This window comes from Nanorana parkeri, unplaced genomic scaffold, assembly GCF_000935625.1.
Source record: "Nanorana parkeri isolate BGI_ZX_2015 unplaced genomic scaffold, ASM93562v1 scaffold267, whole genome shotgun sequence".
Lineage (NCBI taxonomy): Eukaryota > Metazoa > Chordata > Amphibia > Anura > Dicroglossidae > Nanorana > Nanorana parkeri.
Genome location: NW_017306535.1, coordinates 361,779 through 384,578, shown reverse-complemented (window position 1 = coordinate 384,578; position 22,800 = coordinate 361,779). Strand labels below are relative to the sequence as shown.

At 44.2% G+C, this 22,800-nt stretch overlaps 1 protein-coding gene across 1 annotated transcript in view; it reads left to right on the top strand.

Moving 5' to 3' along the window:
• Positions 1-19,726, top strand: part of NOCT (nocturnin) — a 20,304-nt gene extending 578 nt beyond the window's left edge. Inside the window, exons 2-4 of the mRNA XM_018557095.1 lie at positions 9-15; positions 15,810-16,079; positions 18,813-19,726. Of these exons, the coding sequence (XP_018412597.1) occupies positions 9-15; positions 15,810-16,079; positions 18,813-19,648 (1,113 nt within the window). The 3' untranslated portion in view covers positions 19,649-19,726. The remainder of the gene's footprint in view (positions 1-8; positions 16-15,809; positions 16,080-18,812) is intronic.
• The last annotated feature ends 3,074 nt before the right edge of the window (positions 19,727-22,800 follow it).

Below are 22,800 nucleotides of genomic sequence, written 5' to 3'. Positions count from 1 at the left end.
CGGCGCCCAGAGCGGGTAAGTGTGTGCTGGGATGGGGCTCCTGGTTCTAGGGGTGTCGGGTCATGTAATCGGGTGGTATGGCTATAGATCAGATGAGAGTGTGTGCTGGAATGGGGCTCCGGTTTTTGGGGTGGTTGGTCACGTGATCAGGTGGTATGGCCATAGATCAGGTGAGTGTGTGCTGCATTGGGGCTCTGGGTTTTAGGGGTGCCAGGTCATGTAACCAGGTGGTATGGCTATAGATCAGATGAGCGTATGCTGGAATGGGGCTCCGGGTTCTAGGGGTGCCATGTCACGTAATCTAAACAGACCCCTCTCATTTCCCTTTTTGAAATAGAAAAAGATTTGAGGACACAGAGTCCTCTGCCCATACAGGTGGGGGAGAGCAGCAGGGATCCGAGGAGAAGCTGGAGCCACTCCTCTTCTCCCTGCTGAGCCGGGGCTGTGTTGGCCGCGTAGCGCCCCTGTTGCCAATGGCATCCTGTGCTCGCCATGGCAACATGGGTGAGGGGGTGCAGCCAGCCCAGCCCTGGCTGCGCCCCCTCTCAGCTGCGCTTGAGGCGAGTGCCTCACTCGCCCCATGGTAGCTACAGCCCTGTGGCTTTAGATCCGATGAGTGTGTGCTGGATTGGGGCTCTGGGTTCTAGGGGTGGCTGGTCATGTGATCAGGTTAGTGTGTGCTGGATGGTATGTGGGATTCCTCAACAGAGGAACTTCATCCAAAACAAGTGGGGAAAGGAAGGCACTGCCATGTCATGAAATCCAGCGCAGAAAAGCGCAATGATTTGGTTTACACATTGCCGTAGTAATGGCAAAGCAAATGCCATCAATCTGTGGTGCTTGCACTGCCACTGCCATTATTATGGACATGTGTAAATGAATTGCTTCAATGCTAAAGTGCAGGGTGCACATGGGTGGAATGTGAGTGTTGCCAATCCTGCACATGGGTGCCCATTACAGCCAACATCAGTCTTGTCTAGGTGAGAAATCCAGACACAAAACTGAAAGGGTGGGGGGATTTAAGAAGACTGTTCTTACTGTAGAGTATGTTCACTGACCTTAACTAATGGGTGAATATTTGTTTAAATACCCAATCATGTGAAAATGATTTAAAGGCTATTTCCCCTTTAGTAGATTATTTGGGGAAAGGTCTGCTTTTAATGTTCCCGGTAATATGATGAGCTGTTACAATGTTCTGTTCAGGAATGTGGAATGTTCCAGGCGTCGGTGCATTGTGTTCGATGTGATCAGTGGCTCGGTTGTGTGTGTCGTGTTATATAAAGCAGAAGATGAGCAGCTTGTATTATATAACGAGCACTACATGTGGGGGAGGGGTGGTGATTCATGCGGGAGCCAAAATGGTATTAACTGCACTGCGGTGCCCATGGTATGGAGCTGAGCGGGGCTGTCGCATCACTGCTTATGTGTGTATCCGTAAATCAGCACACAATGTCTCGCTGTGTGCCTTTCAAGGGGTTATAACAGCATGTGTGCTGTGTCCAGTTAGTACATTCTGTGCTGTCTGCATGCTAATTGTGGCTTCATTTCCTTTACAGTCACCTGTGACAATGATCAGTACCTGGAGTAAACATTTCTGCTTGTGTTGCCTTAGCCCATTGTAATGTCATTGTATTGCATTTCTGGTCTTAAATGGTGAGTTAAATATGTAGGTTTCTTCCACATCATTCAGGTGGACCTGAGCTTCTTTTAGGTTAGAGCTGTGGTGGTCAATTCCCCTGATGTAGCGGACCTCAAAGGGCCACACGATATTCAGTGTAATGTTGTTGAGACTGCTTATACATGAAAACAGGAGCTGGTGAAGACTACAGGTATGCTATTCGAGATGGCCAGGGAGTGTAGAGAAGTTGTAGGAGATGGCCCAAGACTACAGGTATGCTACTAGAGATGGTCAGAGTGTGGCTACCCTGTAGGAGATGGCCAGAGACTACAGGTATGCTACTAGAGATGGTCAGAGAGTGTGGATACCCTGTAGGAGATGGCCAGAGACTACAGGTATGCTACTACAGTGTTTCCCCGAAAATAAGACACTGTCTTACGGTATATTTTTTTTTTTTTGGCTCAAAAAAACACACTAGGTCTTATTTTTGGTGTAGGTCTTATTTTTTTTTTTTATGTACAATCCACACTTACAACAGTCTACATGTATTCATGTACAAAAATATGGTGACCAGGGGTGCCGTACCTTGCTAACCAATCTCTGGCCAGAATGAGCGAAGTGCACTTTCACGATCGATTCCTCACAGGCGGAGTGTATTTGGTATCACTCCACCTGTGAAGGGAGCCGACGCCATAGAGGAGGCATCGGCTTATGCGGCTCTGCTCCCTCCGCTGCCGCCTCGCTTCCTCTAGCGCTGGCATCGTTGGCACAACGGATTCTCTCCCGTGGCTCTTCAAGTTCCCCCTTATGCCACCACTGGCCCTCGGAATGGTCACAACTAGGTCTTCTTTTCGGGGTAGGTCTTATATTTTAGCAATTCCCAAAAATAGTACTAGATCGTATTTTGGGTATATGTCTTATTTTTTGGGAAACAGGGTAGAGATGGTCTGAGTGTGTAGACATGCTCAGAGACTGCAAATATCCTATAAGGCTGGGTTCAAACCTAGGCGTTTTTCCCGCGCTTTCGTACTCGCGGAAAAACGCTCAAACAGGGAAATGCCATTATTTTCAATGTGCATGGTTCTCATCTGGGCGGTTTTCCGCGAGTACGAACGTGCGGGAAACCGCCCTACGCCCAAAGAAGTACATGTACTTCTTTGGGGCTTTTTGGTCGGGCGGTTCTATTGGGATACAGCCAAGTATCCCTCGGAAACGCACGTTTTTCGCGCGGGTTTTTTACCACGAATCGCGGTAAAAAAAGCGCGAAAAACGTGCATATTCAATCCGCCTAGGTGTGAACCCAGCCTTAGAGTTGTTGGTGACAGGGGACATACTTCAGGAGAAAGTCATATACTGTACTGGGGACACATTACTTTAAACTGGTAAAGATCGCTGTTATTACAGAGCAAAGGAGAAACGGACTACTGTCTGCAGGGGTCCCGAGGACTGCACAAAAAGTGCTAAAGGAATTCGGTTCGCCACCAGGGGTTTGGCGCATCCTTTAGACAGCAGATGTTTGAAACATTCAACCTGTACGTGATCTTGACGTGAGCCATGCACAAGTATTCATCTTTGTACCCTGAGCAGACACCCCTTGCACTGATCATCCTTTGTAGAAGGTCTGTGTGTGGTGATCAATTCTTCTGAGTCTACTAACATCTGGTTCCCGTGGGCCACTCTTCCACTTTCTTTCCTGCTTTAGTTCTCGAGAGCAACATATATGATTTGGGTGTTTCTGTGCTGTGCTCCATGACTTCTCTTTTGTGACTCCTAAGTTGCATTATAGCAACAGCAGGCAGTTTGTCATTAGGACAGGGCTGGAGACTTTAGAATTCAGGACATTGTTCTTTTATGCATGATTCTCAGCAGATTGGACAAAACTGCCTATTGGGGGGCAATAAAAGAACGAGACATTAGATCCAGCATGCGATCCACTTTTTGTTTAACACTTTGAAATGGCAGAGCAATGTTTAATGCTAGATTAAAGACACATTAACATACTGAGTACATAGTGAACAATGCCTTTGTTTGCTATCTATGAATCCTGAAATACCATTTGTGTGTCAGGCAGATAACAACACCATTTGTATCTTTGTAGTCTGCCATAATATTTACCTATCTATGCCGAGCCTAGGTGTAATGGCCACAGATGGTGGTGCCTGATAGAGATGCACTGCAGTAAAAGTGTATGCTAAAGGCATTTAAAAAAAAAAAAAATGTAATGTACATTTCTGTAAAATATGTAAATTTCCTAATGTTTTATCCCTTTTGAACACGCTGCAAGTACATGTCTGGTGTGCCCCTACCTTCCTATTTGACATGACAACATAGTGGGGGGAGTTTTTCAAATCTGGAGCAGACCAAATCTGGAGCAGTTGCCCATAGTAACCAATCGGCTACAAGTTTGTGGATAGCGTGGAAGTGGCCTTTGGTCACTGGGCTCTGCCGAGGAGACTTTCCAAATTCTGTTCTGGTAAAAGTTAGTTGCAGAGGTCCAGTGGCATTTTCTTCATCGCTTTCCCTGTTGGGTCAGCGAGTAGGCTGGTTGAGGTGAGGATTTCCCTGCTGCTGCTCCCTCTTGTTAGAAAAAGCCATGTGGAACTTCAAACCTTAATCTGTTCCTGCTGCCTGTGACTTCGGTCACCTCTGGCCATCCGAACCTCACCTGCTAACAGCTCTTTGGGGTTTGTGAGCACCTGAGACCTATACATTGCTTTACTGCCATGCAGATTCCTCTTTGGTGTCACCGGTTGTGCCTGGCACTCACTCTCAGATGAGACTTTTACTAGAATCGTGCAAGATTTTATGGACACTTTCCCCCAAATTATCCATTTTTTTTACTGACTCTGCTACAGATTCTATATCTGATATTCCTGTGGCCTTTGTGGCTTCAAAGATACTATTCTACTGTTACTCCCAAATTAAAGGAGTCTGGTATGGCTATAATATGGTGCACACAACTCTGAAACTAGAGGATCAGCCTGTTGTCTCTACAAGTACTGTTTCTGGTCTAAGGCCTTTTTTAAAACTTCTAAGGCCACAAAGACTTTCCCTTTGCAACCACTTTTTAAGCTTTTTTTCTCTGGAGATCGGAAACATCCAGACTGTTTGCTAGTGGGGTCCTATCAGGATCCAGAAAAGGAGGGATGTCATAGCAAGGGGACGTTTAAGGACTGGCCATCTGAAACACTGTGTTGGCAGTCCTATGCACCTGGAAACCACTCTGGTGAGGGACTTGGACAGTGGTGAGTATAGTGAAAGGTGCATCACCAGCTTCTTGTACCACTATCTCTAGGTGGCTCAGATGAACCATCATTCAAAATAGGTGCTGACATTCGCTTCAGGTATTTCGTGATTCGGATCCGAAATTCAATTTGGTTCGGGTTTTGGATTCGGAAGAAATCCGAATTGTCGTTAGTTTCGGATGAGTTTCCGAATATTCGTTGCGAATACCACAGAAAACCATATACAGATATTAATACTAAGGCCCCATTCACATTGAGCGATTCGCAAATCGCGCGTTTGTCACGCAATTTGCATTTTGTGCGATATCGCGCAAATGCTTGCATTGAGCAAGCTAGAATCGTGGCAAAATCTGCTCCAAAAAGGGTCCTGCTGTAGCGACGCACGACCCGCGACAGACAGAGCCCCATTGCAATGCATTGGAAAGTGATATCGCGTGGTAAATAGCCGCGATATCGTGGGAATTACAGCGCGATAAATCGCTCAGTGTGAATGGGGCCTAAGAGCTGCAGGCAATTACTCGTCCTCGGGTGTGTGTATTTTTGGGGGGTTTTTTAGTTAGTTTTTTGGGCCTGTTATCATTTTTTTTTGCTGTGTTGTCCACCCCTCAGCTGCAGTGCTTTTGTGAGTCCCGAAGGCTATAGACTTCCTGTATCCCTCAATGAACGAGGGGGAAATAGAATTTTTGTACTCACTGTAAATCCTTTTCTTGGAGGCCATTGAGCAATACAGGTCTCCCCCCCTCTGTGTTTTGAGATCATGCTCTTAGAACTGCTTGCTACAAAACTAAGGCATGTTGGTAGCGGGAGAGTTTATTCTGGGCTGGACTACAGTGAGTTTGTTTTTCCTTTTTCCCAATGTCCAGTCCTCCTGTAGACTGCAGTATAACCTAAAGGCTTCTGTGTGCTTTAATGCACTCCAAGGAAAGGATTTCACAGCAAGTACAAAAATCCTATTCAAACAATCATAGAATTTCATTGTTGAGGTTTGCTTCATGTCCAGTTGTAAGGGTTTTTTTTTGTTTTTTGTTTTCCTCAGTTTAAAGTGACATTAAGCACTATTCCTTCCCCCCCCAAATGCTAGTGTAAGGACTTACCTTAAGTGACGCCTCTTGATGCGCTCATCTTTCCTGTAGTTTTCAGGAGCCCCTCCAGCGCTGGCTCCTCTCTCTTAACTGGCACTTCGTGTCCCACAGAGTCTGTGCCGGTGCACACTGCTGCATTAACTTACCCTCCTCTCCTGACCGAGGATCTGAACTGCACATACGCCCGCCCCATGATCTTCGGACAGGAGCGCATGGCAGAGACACTGGTAAGTTTTAACCCTTTTTTTAAAATATTGTTTTTTTATTTTATTTTTTTAATGGTTTTTGCATACAACTACTGCTTGCTAGCATTAGATATTTGCAAAAACACGCAAGGCTTTAATGACCCTTTTTAAGAAAAAAAAAAAACCCATCCTCTCATGGACAGCCAGACTGTCATTGAGCACACGAGTCTGGTTATAACTGTCCTGCACTCACTGTGTCTGCAAGACCGTAGTTCGAACCTAAACCTGTAATTGTCATACACTGAGAGGAGATGACGTGTCCTATTATGTTTTCCCTTTGGCTAATTCCAATAATAGTTTTGCATTGACCGCATAGGAAGGAATCCAATCCATCAGCTGTTAAGCCTGTATTGAGAAATATTTCAGCTGCCATTGCTGACCTCTTCCTATGCTAGCTGACTTTCTGTTGTGCTGACTCACTGACCTTAGGCCCCATTCACACTGAGCGACACTTGCCTCGAGCAGATCCGCGCGACTGGGATAGCGCGGCCGTTCGGGCAAAGTTCCGGCGACGATTGAGCTGGGGGCTGCATGCAAAAATAGAAAAATTGTGCGATATCCGTGGGAAAAAGGGTCCTGCACGAGCGACAGGCAACATGGAGCTGTAGAATAGAACAGCTCCCTTGAAAATCATTGGGCGTGAACTTCTCGCGATATCGCGTGGCAAATATGCGCGATATCGCGGTGGAAATCACACCGTGTGAATGGGCACTTAAACAAATATTCAGATAAGGAAAGTCAGAAGTCTTTGTTTTGTATATTTATTAATTTTTGGTCAGTGATTCAGTTTGGCAGCCTGAGTGTCTGCATGACAGCCAGGCAACAAGCATTTTTTTTTTTGAGAGGCCTTAAAGAGAAGAACTATACTCTCCTTTCTTGCTGTTCCTCAAATTTTGGCTCTTCATGTGTCGGATGCCTGCACCCTTCTCTTGCTTGGGACTAGCTCTCAGGCATAGAAGATCTGTAGATAGGGGTGGGAAAGATAAGTATAGGAGGTCTTTAACCAGATTTTTTTTTCGTTCTTTAAAACTCACGGGCTGCTTTATTAGTCAGGATTGTGCGGAACTCAGGATGAGTCCATCTGTGCAAACTACCTTTTAGGAATCCGCACCATTGTGGCACATTAACACTTGGTATGTGCATTGTGTTAAAGGATAATTGAGGCCTCCTGTTGTTTTTTTGCATGTATCTACTACGGTACTAGCTAGTAGATGTATGCAAAAACATAAAAGAAAATTACAAAAGGGTTAAAACTCATCTGTCTCCGCCACATGCTCCCGTCCGAAGATTCTTGGGTGGCCGCAAAGGATGATGGGGCGGCGCATGCGCAGTACAGCTCTTCGGCCAGGAGAAGAGGAGACGCAGTGTAAGTTAATGAAGCAGCGTGCACCGCACAGACTCCATGGGACGGGAAGAGACGGGCGTCCGCTCTGGATCAGAGATCGGCACCAGCGCTGGATGGGCTCCTGAAAACTACTGGAAAGAAGATGATTGGATCAAGAGGCCTCCTTTAAAGTAAGTCCTTACACTAGCATGAAGAAGGGGGGGAGGACTTTGCCTTTAATGTCACTTTAAGTCAGTCGATTCAGCGAATAGTTCTACCTAACGCACCAAGAATGATGTACCATTCTGACAGTCCTTCCCATTGCAAGTCCGTACATTGCCACACATTGTGCTGCAACATGCGTCTGTTGGCATGGTGCGATAGGGTGCTATTTACAAAGGCATATAGTACTTGGGCAGGTTGGATTAAAGCCCCACTCCAGGCTGCTGTTAAATATACCCATGCAATGGGGTCCCCTCCAGCACTGAATGGGTTAAATGCTTGTTTAGGGGGAAAGAAAGAAGTACTTGCCTTTTTTCCTCACTCCCACAAACTTCCCCCTCTCTGCATGGCTGGTCATTTCACTGCCTGGAGGGGCAGCATAGAAAAGAGCCGGCTGCCAGTGTAGTGAGGGGGGAAGTAGTTTGACTTATTTATTTCCCTCCTAGATAAATGAGCATTTAACCCATGCAGTGCAGGGTAAAGTTGCACTTTAAGGGGTAAGTGCACCATCAACAGATGCATAGTTACCTCGATCTAATAGCCGCAGCCTCCAGGGCTTTTTTTACATCCTGGCCATGCTTGTGCATTACAGCCCTATAGACTTCATTTTGGGACACAGTTGTAATGCACAAACATGGCCAGGACAGCAAGACTTTTACTATTGCATGTAAATAAGCAACAGAGGCTGCGCCCATTGAAACAAAGTATGTAGTTATGGAGGGTTTTTTTTTTTAATGTAGGGGCAAAGGGGATAAGTGCACTTATCCGTTAAGCATATGAATTAAAAATAGAGAGAGAGAGAGATCAAAAATCTACAAGGCTGAATATCAATGGGGAGGCTCGGCTGAGGAGGTGGATGGGACAGGCCCAAGTGTGATATTTACATGTAAAGTTAAAGGAGAACTATGGGGTCAGGGCTTTTCCCCATAGTTCTCAGGGTAACGTGAGGACACAAACTAGCGTCCTCCCGTCACCCTAAGCTCAGTATACTGAAACGCCGCAGCTGAAGCAGATCCCGACAATTATGTCTGGATCTGCCCAGCTGCGTGAGTGACAGCTGGCTCTGCCTATCTAGAGGCAGAGCCAGCTGTACCCGCTCCCTCCCCTGTCCGTTCCGCCAGTCAGCGCTGGAGGATTGGAGCGGAGAGGGGGGAATCTAGTCCCTCGTCACGGCAGAGAGCCGTGATCTGACAGCCCAGGGACCGGAAGTGATGCAATCTGCATCGCTCCCGGTCCCATAGAACGGGGAGGGGATCGATCTAGTGACAAAAAGGAATATTAATTTGGGGGGCAAAGGCAATGAGTATTGTAGCAAGGCTGCTTTGAGCCTAAATTTTTATGCAACATAAACAAATGTGTACTAAGAACATTTATTGCAACTTCCTTTGCCTCATTACTGTTTATTTTTGATGGTCGCCATCTTTTCTGGGCTTCTATTTTGTGTCACATTGTCAAGATATACATTAAGGCCTGTTGAATTTGAAACTATTTTTGCTATTCTTAGTCCCGCTAAATCCATTTTTAGGGGCAGAAAACCTTAAAAAAAATAATAAAATTTGTTGCCACTCTTTAAAAATAAACCCCTATGAAAGAGTAGTTTCCCAGTGAAACATGAAGAACATGTAGTTGACATTGTCTTCCACTAGATGTCACTGTGTCCTGTTCAATGGATACCTTGTTCATGTGACCATGAAGTTTAAATTTCATGATGTCCGTGGTTGGAACTAGCAGCGTCCCCTGAGCTTGTAAAATTGACAGCCTTTTTCAGGTGCGTATGTCGTCTTTGGCTTTCCTCTACAGTTTTCAATGACACGCTAAACAAGCAGATGACTAGTAGGTGCAGGGGGTAGGTTGCGTCCAATGTTAGGGCTGCCTTCACTGGTTTTCAGCCACTCAAGTGGGTAATAACTGCATTCTGGTGACGACAACCAAACCACACAGTATGGCGTCAAAGCACGGAGAAACGTATCTGCATTTAGCACGTTAGCCAAGGTCATAGAGGTTGAGCAGAGTAGATTTCAAGGAGTGGCCTAGGCTCTCTTGGCTCTGGTAACTCAAACAAAAGTAATCTTGTGTAACTCTCTGCTGGTTGTAGCAGGGCACAGCGTTATTTTTAGACGCCTCTTTCTGCGTAATGCTTTTGACCAGGACTAAACATTCTGTACTGGTTTTGTTACACTATGCTTATACTTGGGGCCACTTGCAGATGTTGAATCCTTTGACGTTTCCGTTATTGAATTAGAAAGCATTTTGCGTTCCGCTTGTGAAATATTAGGAAAGAAAACCAAGATGCCAATGACTTCTTTTTTTTTTTTTTGTATTAAAGTGGAAGTAAAGATAAAACATTGCTAGGAGGTAGGGATTTTTGTCAGAAGGGACACACAAAATCACTCTCCTGCCAAAAAAATCTCTTGCTCTTTCTCCGAGCAAATTTTATTTAATTTTTTTCCTTTTGTACATTTGTACTGCACGTGTGTTGCAAGTTGGTGTAAATGGGCCTGATGTGGGGGGAGTCATCAGTGGCAACCCAATGGTCAAAAGAGCTACCTGGGAATCCAGAAGTGGCAGGCGATCACATCGCTAGAGAAGGACACACTTGTAAGGTAAGTGTGCCATAATGTTAAAGTAGGGCAGAAACTCCACCCATTGAACAGCCGTTTTCTACCCCTAGTTCTATACTTTCTAGTAAAAAATAAACCCCCCAGTGGTGATTAAATACCACCAAAAGAAAAGTGTGTCCCAAAAAAAGATATAAAAGTGATTTCCGTACAGCGTTGCATGATGGAATAAATGTCAAAGTACCACAGCACTGAATACTGAAAATTGGCCTGGATAGGAAGGGGGTGTAACACCCTGGTCATCAAGTGGTTAAAGCTTGAACAATGTACTCTGAGGTGTTGTGGGAGGCAGAATGAAGCAAATCAGTTTGTGTTGTAACATGTGTGTGCAAACTGTACAGTGCTCGGTAAGGAGAAACAATCCGAACATTGCGACAGGTCAGTCTTGTAGGGTTCACTAACTTTCACCCATCAGTACTGATTACAATGTAGGGCTGCAACTAACGATTTAGTTGGCTGATTTTTTTTTTTTTTTTCGATTTAAGAAGAAAAATTATTACCGTCATTTATTTAAAATAAAATACACAAATGCAGCATTAAGGTGCCCATACACCTTACAATTTGGAGATCTTTGTCTGCAATCGCAGTTTTCATCCGAAAATCTGGCAGCTGATGGGAAGTGTACAACAATTACTGTACAACTGGCAGATTTTTGTCTTTCAAGCAGAAAGCTAGAAAACTTTTGTCTAGTTGAATGTCAATTGACAGGTTAGTGGCATTGTTGTACAACAAAAATCTCAAAATGGTGGGGCTGACCAGCGTTACTTGCGAACTACATTGGTCTGAGCATGATGGGCTAGTTGTAAGAAAATTGAACGGGGGTGAGATGTCTGGACAAAAAAAGTTGTACAATGGTTGTATGGTGTATGGCACCTTAACAAAATTTACTTCGGAATTAAAAGGTATGCACATTTTTTAAAAATCGCCATGCACTGGAACACGGGTACTACGCGCTCTAGTGCGGGCGATCACACTGTGGACAGGAGGTGCATTTAGGATCCATTGAAATGAATCGCACCTCCTGCAGCAAAATTTGTCAGCCCGTAACAGATGGAGATAGAGATATACACTGAGTGGGCAGATTATTATGACCACCTGACGTTTGTAGGCAAATTAGCTATAATTTGGCGCTGAAGTTGCTAGAGGGCCAGACCATTATAAATAGGGAAGCAGGTTGTTTACCACGACAGTAGAAGATATGGGTAAAAACGGGATTTAACAGCCTTTGAACGTGGGATGATTGTTGGCGCTCGGAGCCATGGAGCGAGTATCAGCAAAACAGCAGAATTTGTTAAATGTTCAAGAGGGGCTCATTGTTAAAGTGTTTACAGACTGGACTGTCAGCCGAAAATCTGGGTCTGAACGTGCGAATTGTGGCCGTCAGCGACTAGTCAATGTTAGGGCAGAACGGAGAGTGGCAAGACTGCACTGTTGTCCTTCTGTTGTCTTGTACCAGTGTCAGATTCCTCGCATCACCTTTCAACATCTCGTGGAGTCACGAGGCGGCGCAGCTAAGTCATCTCGTGGCCCAACGAAGTACTGATGGGGTGGTCATAATAATCCACTCAGTGTATATTAGCCACTTCCGTGCCACAATCCGTCTATAGATGGTGGTTGGTGTCCTTTTTAACAGCCAGCGATGGCTGTTAAAGGAGAACTATGGGGCCAGGGCTTTTCCCCATAGTTCTCCTTAGGGTAACGGGAGGACACAAACTAGCATCCTCCCGTTACCCTAAGCTCAGTATACCGCGAGCTACAGCTCGCGGTATACTGAGACGCCGCAGCCGGATGACGGTTATGAGGTGAGTGGAAATCACTCATGTCATAGTTCTCCTTTTTAATGTACAAGTGATCCGGCGTCTATACAGCCGTCGGATCGTTTGTGCCATGTGACCCCCTATATGATGGCAATAGGGTTACTTAAAAAATGAAATATATATATATAAATTTCGCCACACGTTGCATATTGCCGTAAACGTCGGAGTGAGAACAATAATTCTAGGGCCATCAATCACTGTTAGCACTAAACTGATGAGCGGTAACAGCGTTTACAGTGTTCCCTTTTGGGAAATTTGGGGTATTGAAGTTTTTTGCGGCTTCACGGGCGAACGCAGTTTTAAGTCTTGACATGTTTGGTATCCATTTACCTGACGTGACCCCCATCTTTCATATTTTATATTGGGTATTACAGTATATTATGTTTCTCTGCACTAAATTTAAGTTTATTTTATTCTAAAAATACATGTTTGATAAACATTTGTGCAAATTCCATGTGACATAAAATTGCAGCTAGCATTTTTTCTTTTTATTCTACAGGGCCTCTGCTTTCAGAACATATATCATTTGTTTGGGGGGTTTGAAGCTGTTTTCTAGCCAATTTATATTTTATCATGTGTGTGCAAAGCCCTCGTTCACACCTAGGCGTATTGCAAAAGCGCGTCTGTCGCGTGGTTTTTATACCGCGATTCGCGGTTAAAAAGTTGCGCAATTCCGAAGGCTACTTGGCTGTATTCCAATGGAAAACGCCCTACAAAACGGCCCAAAGTAGTACCTGTACCTTTTTCAGGCGTGGGCCGTTTTGTAGCGCGTTCGGGACGGGCGGAAATACGGCGAGGTGGGAACGAGTCCATTGACTCCAATGCAATTTATATTTTTGACCGTTTTGTAGAGCGTTCTTCGAGCGTAGAACGCGCTACAAAACGTTCAGGTGTGAACGAGGGCTTCGGACAGCAAATGGTTAAGGTGACATGAGGGGTCTTTTAGACCCCTCGTTACCTTTCCTTTTTGCTGGGGAATGACAGCTGCCTGCTGAATGTCCGTGCAGTGAGTGGAGGCAATAGCCAGCCTGCTATTGTCGCCCACTGCCTGTTGTCAATCTATAGAGGAGGGAACTGAAGGAGAAAGTTCTCCATCAGGTCCTCCTCTGCTGATTGACAACAGGCAGTGTTGTCAATCAGCAGATAAAATATCCAATAGCAGGATGGCTACTGTTTTCAGCCGCTGATGGGAGACTTGACGCCTGATGGGAGACTCGAGTCCGAGGGATTGATAGAACACCAGTAGAAGAGGAGGTATGGGGGGTGTGGGGGGGGCACCGCGCTGGAATGCAGAGTTAGTTACTGCAGTCTCTCCTCCCCGCTGGTGCCGGCTGCAGTGGTCTGTGTCCCTGCTGCCTCTGCCAATACAGGCAGGGACTGAAAGGGACACAGACCGCTGCTGCCAGCAGAGAGAATACAGGTGAAACTCGAATAATTAGAATATTGTGCAAAGTTCATTTATTTCACTAATGCAACTTAAAAGGTGAAACTAATATATGAGATAGACTCATTACATGCAAAGCAAGATAGTTCAAGCCATGATTTGTCATAATTGTGATGATTATGGCTTACAGCTCATGAAAACCCCAAGAACCCCAAATCCACAACCTCAAAAAAGTAGATTACATGCAATCAATAAAACACGGATTGTACATAGAACAATATCGAAAAGTACAAGCATGCATATGTACTCAGTACTTGGTTTGGGCCCCTTTTGCCGCACTTACTGCAATTACTTTTGCACGATATTCTAATTATTTGAGTTTCACCTGTAGAGGAGCAGGGCGATGGCGGCTGCAACTAATCGAAAAGCAACTAATCGATGATGAGAATCGCTGACAGTTTCTCATTCTTGATTATAATCAATTTTAATTGATTAGTTGTTGCAGCCCTACTCTCAATCATCGTGGTTCCTGATGTTCTTGGTCAGACCCTTTATACACCATGCAATGTCCACTGTAGGAACATATAGAAATCTTTTTTTATTCAAAATGATGTATATAACAAGTGTGGCTACCTCATTACGTGACAGAAGGAAAATCTGAATTTCAGGAGCAAACCATATGAACGGTTTTTGCTAGAAAAGTTGCTCAAGTCTTTTTACTTCTCTCTCTCGGAACATGGAAAGCAGGAAGGAGTGCAGCCAGTAAGCTTTGTGTACATCACCAGCCAGACAGACGCCCTTGATTGTCACTGGTATGGCTTACTGACTAACGCGTTTAACTTCTCTTATCCACTAATGGGTTTAGACAGACTTAGTGGCAAGGTGATCTAAACCCTTCCACAGTAACTGGAACATAGAGGACATTGATGTGGTTTGTGACTTGTCTGCAGCGTTGTTTTAGTGTAAAGAGCTGTTCAGGCAGGATGGATGTACAAATTGCAATTTCAATGTCAAACAGGAAAATGGGATACCATGTTGTTCCATCTGAAGGTAGGACATATGAAACCTCAGTGCTCCATATTGGTTGGTGGGGGGTGGGAGGAGGAATTGTGCTTCCTTATGTATTGGCATTGTTGCTTACACTGATAGTTCTTTAAACTGGTCACACACTATTTCAAATGTTTTCATTCCGCCTGCAGGCTATTGAGTTATGGCAAGCCAGCAGGGCCACCCACTGTTTGGCCGATATCTGTGAATCTGCTGAAATATTAACCTTGTATGGCCAGAAAACTGTGAGAGAAATCCCCTCTAAGACTGTTCCGATTAAAAACGCCGTTATCCCCTCCTACTCTCCACCCCACCCAACCATCCTCCTAAACCCCTCTCACCACCCCACCACCACTCTCTAACCCCCAAACCCTCCACCCACCCACCATCTAAATATAAATAAAAAACCATAAAACTTTTTTTTAGAAAGAATAAAAATCTAAATTTTGGGTTTTCCCTCACTTGAGTGCTGACAGTGCCTTCATATTCCGTTCTCTCCATAAAGTTGGCATCTTTGATCAGGCATTGCGCAGAATCAGCATCTACTTCATGGACTATGATGCCTGTGCAATAGCCCCTGGCTTTGTGTTCACAATTCTGTCCATCTGCTGTCACCAGCCAGTGAAACATTTTAGCAGTTTCTTGCTGATGAGCACCTCTGATGAAAGATCTCCATTCTTGGACAGTTGTCTCCATTTGTTTAGTACAACCATGCACATTGGTGTTGTCTGCATGGTATGTAAGCATTGCTGGGTTGTTGTGTTCTGTGCTGTTCTAGTCTGAAGAAGTCAGATTTTTTTTTTTGTGTGCTAGTATCTGCCATTTGTGCTCTGATGCTTAAGGTCCAGGTTTTGGGGTACCAGAAACTGGGAGGGTACAAAGTTGGCAGCAAACGCATTGGAACAAATGAAATCCGTTTATGTTCCCTTAGATCACCTAGAAAATATACGCTTATTTCTTCTGTCCACTGTTTAAAACCCTGATTGTTCTGCAGCTCAGCAGTGCTCCCTTCAGATTGTATTTGCATTAATAGTTAAGTTGCATCAGTCGAGAGTCAGCAGTTGGAATCAAATGTAGAAGTCAAACAGGAAGTATCCAAAACCAGAATTGGAGTAAAATTTTCTATAATAATTAAGTTGTTGAACTGCAAGTAATGCTTCACATTTGTCGGCATTTGAACGTTGACATATTCTCTTCCTTCTTCCAGTCTGTTCCATGGGAAACGGTACAAGCCGCCTGTACAGTGCTCTTGCCAAGACTCTCAGCAGTACCGCAGCCATCCCCCAGCCTCAGGATTACCTGGAACAGTCAGAGCATGACCAGCTGGATCCGCTGGACCCCAAGGATCTTTTGGAGGAATGCCAAGTTGCCCTACAGGGAAGGCCTCCCCGGCTCCTTAGAGAATTTGTCCATCACAGAGATGATTTCAGCAGCCCCCATCCCTTTAGGGTCATGCAATGGAATATCCTTGCTCAAGGTAAGAGAATGTAAACATGTGCCATGTTATGTAGGAGCATTGTGTCCATAAGTGTGATTTTTATTTTGACAGGCATAAACAATCTGCAATACCCACCGTGCTTACCTGTGATGATACAGTTTTATAAAGCATAGGTGTATGTTAATTCTGGTAGACCAAGCTCGGGCCAGCTCCTGACTGCTGAGCACAGCATAAATGGGATTCGGAGTCCCCTGTCTCTGGGCTTCTAGGGTTCATTGGAGCAGTGCTACAAGGGTGCACACTTGCCCTTGGCTCATTTCCTGGGCACAGTGGAAAGCAAGTTGTATTTATATAATATTTCCAGTGCTTCAGCAAAAAAGCCAATGGCGGATGTGGACCCCTGGATTGCTGCTCTGTGTTCAATGAACGCCAAAAGCAGCGTGATAGAGAGATGCTTGACAGCCCTACTCTGAATTCCAGACAAATCCTTGAATTCCTGAAAATCACTCAACCTCATAGTTCGAGCCGACGTGTGACGATGAAACTGTCACATGTCGGCTCAATAGATTGGGAAGTGAGCGAACACATACCGTCCCTCGCTCACTTCTAGATCCTGTACCTGCAGAGAGCCGTGACTGTCACTCACGGCTCCCTGCAGGGATTCCCCCGCTCCAATCCTCCAGTGCTGACTGGCAGAATGGACGGGCGGGTACAGCGGGCTCTGCCTCTAGATAGGCAGAGCCCGCTGTCACTCACGCAGCTGGGTGGATCTTGACGGTAATGTGGGGATCAGTCCAGGCTGCGGCGCTCACAGTAGATCATGAGCTGTAGTTTGTGATAAGCTATCCTTCTGTGACCCAAAGCTCAGTATAAGTCCTCCCGTGACCCTTAAGAGAACTATGGGGAAAAAACACTTACCCCATAGTTCTCTTTTAATCCAATAACTAAAGGTATTATCTAATTTAAATAGTATAAATGCTTAAAACTAATTAAATTGTGAGCACAACACCACTCAATGAGCACTTTCTTTTTCTTTGTAAAATTGTGTTGTCAACAACTTGAACTTTTGCTGCTTCTCCCTTGTCTAGTGACTGGCTGGTGATCAAGGTGTATTGCTTATCTGTACTAGATATAGATTGCCATTCTGACCTCCTAAATATACTGCATGCCTGGTCATCTCTAGCTCCTATATGAGGAATGATCCAGAAATGCGGGGAATGTTTAAATAAGAAAAAATGTAATGACCATAAAAGACACATTGCCATGAATCCCCCTCCAAATACTCCCCTTTGCTTCAGACACACTTATCCCATCACACTTTCTGAAGCAGTTCTGAAAGTCCCTTTTTCATGTGTCTTTAGTTGTGCTGTCATGGCTGCCTCCATGTCCGGAATCGATTCAAAAAGTTTACCTTTCTTAGTCATTCTGAATTTGGGGAGGAGCCAGAAGTCACATGGTGCCAGATCCGGTGGATGAGGACACATGGTAATGTTTTTGACAGAAATTGCGGTGTGTGACACGGAGCGTTGTCATGATGGCGGATGAAACAGTTGCCCATTTCTCAGGCAGTTTTCTCCGCACATCCTCTATGTTCAGATCCTCAGAAATGTTGCATAGTCGCCTGTTTGATGGAATCCCTTTTGCTTACTCTTTCAACGTTCTCTTGGGTTTTTGATGTTGAAGGATGTCCCGATCACTCCTCATCTTCAACCGATTCGCAACCATTACAAAATTCCTCAAACTACTTGTCAACCGTCTTCATGGTCACTGCAGCATTGCCATCAACTAATTTGAACATTTTTGTGTTTTTTCTTTAGCACTTTTTGCAGATTGAAACACAATTCCATGTTAATGCGTTTTGTGATCCATGATTTACGGCACACTTTAAGACGCACCACATTTTTAGCTCACAACTGACTGCATCAAACAAGTTGAAACTTGTCATGCACTATTACTAAGCTCCACCAGGCTGCTTCTTGTATTTCAGATCATTGCCTTTCCCTTGGATGGCACTCAGCAGCAGCAATCACCTTGTTTTTTGATCACACCTACACACACACGTACTTTGCGTCACTTACCTAAAATAAGCATGCAGCTATTGTCAGAAAACCTATAAAAATTGAAGCCTGGTGATACTACAGCCAGTCAACGGGCATTTTCAGGACAGTACTGGTTTCCTTTTAACCCTTTTGCTGCCACTTGCGCATGTCATATTTTGGCAGAAGCAGTGCCCCCCCCCCCTCCTTTTTTTTTCTTCCTGTTTTGGGAAATTTTCCTTCATTTCCAGTCGTATAGACGCAAAAGGACGTGATAGGATACCCTCCAAAGAAAAGTAAATCTACTGTTAGCTGTCACTGAAACAAATGTCCCAACTGGACAATTTCTTTTCTCTTTTAGTTCTAATGACGACAAACTCCACGTTTTTGGGTTTTCCCTCATTTTCAGTCCTAGTGACAATGATCACCAGAACATATAAATAGAATAAATCTCCACAGATGACCATAAAACCCTGACAGGGGTTGCAACCTTTTCCTATTCTATAGCGAGAGACATACAGTATTGAAAGCCAAAACTTTATTAGAACTGGCAATATTCTGCTAATCTGAAAGTGTAAACCTTGTGTACTGTGTATTTCTGAACGTACTGTGGGCTTGTATTGTCCACACAACATTCTACTTCATCTTTTCTAGGCAACGCATGACATTTGTTTGTGCCTGGTGAAAATGAGTCATATTCATGTTGTTATGCTTTTCTGTGCTTCTTTCTTGACAGCCCTTGGAGAAGGCAAGGACAACTTTCTCAAGTGTCCCATGGAAGCGCTGAAGTGGGAGGAGAGGAAGTACTTGATCCTGGAGGAGATCCTGATTTATCGCCCTGAAGTCTTGTGCCTGCAGGAAGTGGATCACTATTTTGACACGTTCCAGCCAATACTCAGTAGGTTAGGCTACCAATGTGCTTTTTTAGCAAAGCCATGGTCTCCCTGCCTTGATGTTGAGCACAACAACGGACCTGATGGCTGCGCTTTGTTCTTTCTGCAGGACCGATTTCAGCTGATCAGCAGTAACAACTTCAGGCTGTCAGCTAGGACCCTGAAAACCAACCAAGTGGCTATTGCTGAAATCCTGCAGTGTAAAGAGACTGGCAGACTGGTGTGCTTTGCTGTTACCCACCTGAAAGCCCGCACTGGGTGGGAGAGGTTCAGGCTTGCACAGGGCTCCGATCTCTTGCGGAATCTCGAATTGCTCACACAAGGGGCCAAAATCCCCCTGGTTGTATGTGGGGACTTCAATGCAGAACCAACAGAGGAGGTATACAAGAGGTTTGCTTCCTCAAGCCTAAACCTTAACAGTGCCTACAAGGTGCTCAGTGAAGATGGAGAGACTGAGCCTCCTTACACCACCTGGAAAATCCGGCCCACAGGAGAGTCTTGCAATACCCTAGATTATATTTGGTATTCCCAGCATGCTCTGAAAGTGAATGCTGCCTTGAGCCTGCTTACAGAGGAGCAGATTGGGCCAAACAGGCTCCCATCTTTTACCTACCCATCAGATCACCTTTCCCTGATCTGTGACTTTAGTTTTAACATGGACCCAGACAGGTTGTTGTAGTTGTCCGTGTATCTGAACTGTATCTGTAACTGTAAGGTGATGAGTTCTCACACTTTATGTGCATGGGAAATTTCCTGGCGAACCTCTTCATTTTTTAAAGCTTGTATTCAAACGTTATTGCTGAATCGATTTAAGCTGTTTTTGCCAAAATATGTGTTTGGGATTTCTGCACCACCTGTTTCCAAGGTCAGGTATAGTGTCTTTTCAGTGAGTACACCTTTTCACATGGTCATAGGTTAGCTGAAAATTATTCAAGTGTCTCCCACATTTTGACACGCTTGTACCGTACGTCTACAGAGAACGGCAGTCTTCAGACCCATTGCTGAAATGACAGGATGGATCAAATAGTAAAGTGAGTAATACATTTACATTGGGGATTTAAGCTTGAACTGTGTGCAGCACTACTGAGCAGAACGCACATGATGCATAATGCATACCAGACAAGTATGGCCAACTCAACAGGCCATATTCATAAATTACACGTAGAAATCAAAGGCTTTAAAATAGAATATGAAGAATCATTACTAAGTTTATCTTCTTATTATGCTGATACTGTATGTGCAGCTAAAACTCTTCTACAAGACTCTTAATGGTTCGTATACCTGTGCAAAAATAACCACGTATGCTACATACAATTCTGTGTGTGTGTGTGTGTATATATGTGTATATATATCTATCATATACATTTTTATTTTTTTTTCCACTGCGGTTATAGCATTTTCAAAACCAAATGCCTTTTTGTAAAGAGAGGTGCACATCTATTTCGTTTACTCTGTTCAGATTGTTAGTTGTTTGTTCAAATGTCACTTTCTCAAAGTATTTATTTTTCTACGTAAAACAATTAACTAGTAATATTTATTTCACATTTAAGAGGGCCTAGGATTAGCTGGCTTTGTTTTTTTTTTGTACAAATAAAATATTTTGAAGTGCAATAGAAAGATTTGCCAGTTTGAAAAGCGAGGCCTGGCCTCAGATCTAGTGTATTATGTATGCTATACATACATGATGCTGTATGTTCAATGTCCTGAGGGTTCCTTATTTGGGAAGGGCTGTAAATGCCTGAACATGATTCAGATGCAGATGTTTATTTCATGTCACTAATTACTGCTCATTTTATTATTATTCCTAACTGTAATTTATTGTTTAGTTTTTATAGAAATTCAGGACACTTCTTGATTTGTCAATGGAATGTGAAATTCCAGATTGCGGTCTGTGTATTTGTCCTAAACGATTGTGTTGAGCGATAATGACCTTGTTGCAGCATTGTATTAGAAGATATTTGACACAGACCAAAGTACTATATCATTTCTTACCGTGCAATTAAAATCCACTTTAAAGGAGCTTTTCTTTCTGTGTTTTTTTTTTTTTTTTTAACTTCATTCTAGTTGATCTATTTAGGGGGTTATTCACAAAGCTGCCGAAGGAATAACTAGCCAAAGTGACGTGAGCCAAAATCTGGCTATTCACTTCAGCCTTGTACAGCTGATTTAAGCCGTACATCAGCTGCCTTCGGTCAGACGAACATGCTCTGCATGTTTCGGCTGAGCCGAAGTGCAGAAGGAGTTTGACTCAGCCGATCGACCATCTGGATCGGCTGAACCGAAGCTCCGGCAGCTCACTCACTGCCGTTCGCCCCATCCTCATAGGGAACGTCATTCGGCTCAGCTTTTCTGCTCAGTACCTCCGGGGTAGCAAGCAGAATAGAAAAAAAATGGTGAATGTAAAAAAAAAAATTAAAAATTATTTTGAAAAAAAAAAAAAATTTTTTTCACACATGTTGAGTAGAGCAGTATTCTCCTGTCAATTGACCACTCTCTGGGTAACCAATGTCACAGAGCAGATTCTGCAGAGAATGCACTCCAAGGTTTGCAACTCCAGCCAAATAGTATGAATGCTGCTAATGATGAATGTTAACGTATTAAAAAAAATTATACATACCTGTTGTTAAAGCCAAACCCAGCCAACTGCTTGGGAAACCGCTCTAACAAGGTCACACAAAAGAAAAAAAAATCTTGCTTGTACAGGACACAGGGAGTTAATCTTTGGCATAATGGGATCACGCTCTTATCTAATTAAGGGCATTCATTAGGTTCAAATTAAGGTAATTCTTTAGGTTCAAAGAGTGTCTGTGCATAAGGAATTCCAATGCGGCACCCGGCTGTCTAGGGGAGGGGATTGTTCAATGTAACACACAACTCTTATCTGATTCTGTGAGGTACAAACTCTGTGTGCTTTCTTCAATAAACCAGTTCATGTTTCCACTCCAAAGACAGTGCTGTCTGATTCTTGGGGTAAGCCCATGCTATATTCACTTGCTTCTGGTTCCAGTACCCAGGGAACAGCCTAAAGACAGAGATATCCATTTGGGGTATCAGGAAGTCCGTCACAGCGTGTTCAGCACATCTCCTCTGACCTCTGCTGCAGCCATGGTGAGGACCAAAAAACTCTCAGGGTAAGCCTCAGTCATGGCCCCCAGGCAACTCTGAAAGTGAATCAGAGCCATAACTATTTACCAAAGTTGAACTTTTATTGGTGTACATTTGGCGGACTTTTTTTGTGCCCTTGCTCTTGGGATTCTCACAATGCTCCTGCACAACCTCTGGGTACCTTTTTACTGTACATGCCACTCATTTGGTCTCTCCTTGGTGTGCGTTGAGCACAGCCACACTTCATGCTGCAAGTGCACCTCAGTCTCCTGGTCAGAAGCACTGTGTACCGCTGCATTACAAGACCAGTGTTACCTCTGTTTGCCTGGTTTGGTGCACTGGGCACCCTCTCACTGAGTTGCAGTTCAATGAGTAAAATAAGCATTTGACCCCCTACCCACCAACAATCATTCTGGCCCCCACAGACTGGCTATGTGGTACACAGATTAGTCCTGTCAATGTAAAGGTGCTCCTAACAACAACTCATTATGTATATAAAAGACACCTGTCCACAGAATCTCTTTCTTCCATTTAAACCTTACCACTGTGGGCAAAACCAAAGAGCTGTCAAGGGCTGTTAGGGACAAGATTGTGGACCTGCACAAGGCTGGAATGGGCTACAAGACTTATCAGCAAGGAGCCTGGTGAGAAGAAAACAACTGTTAGACCTATTTATTTGCAAAGGGAAAGAATACAAAATAACCATCAATTGCCCTTGGGCTGGCG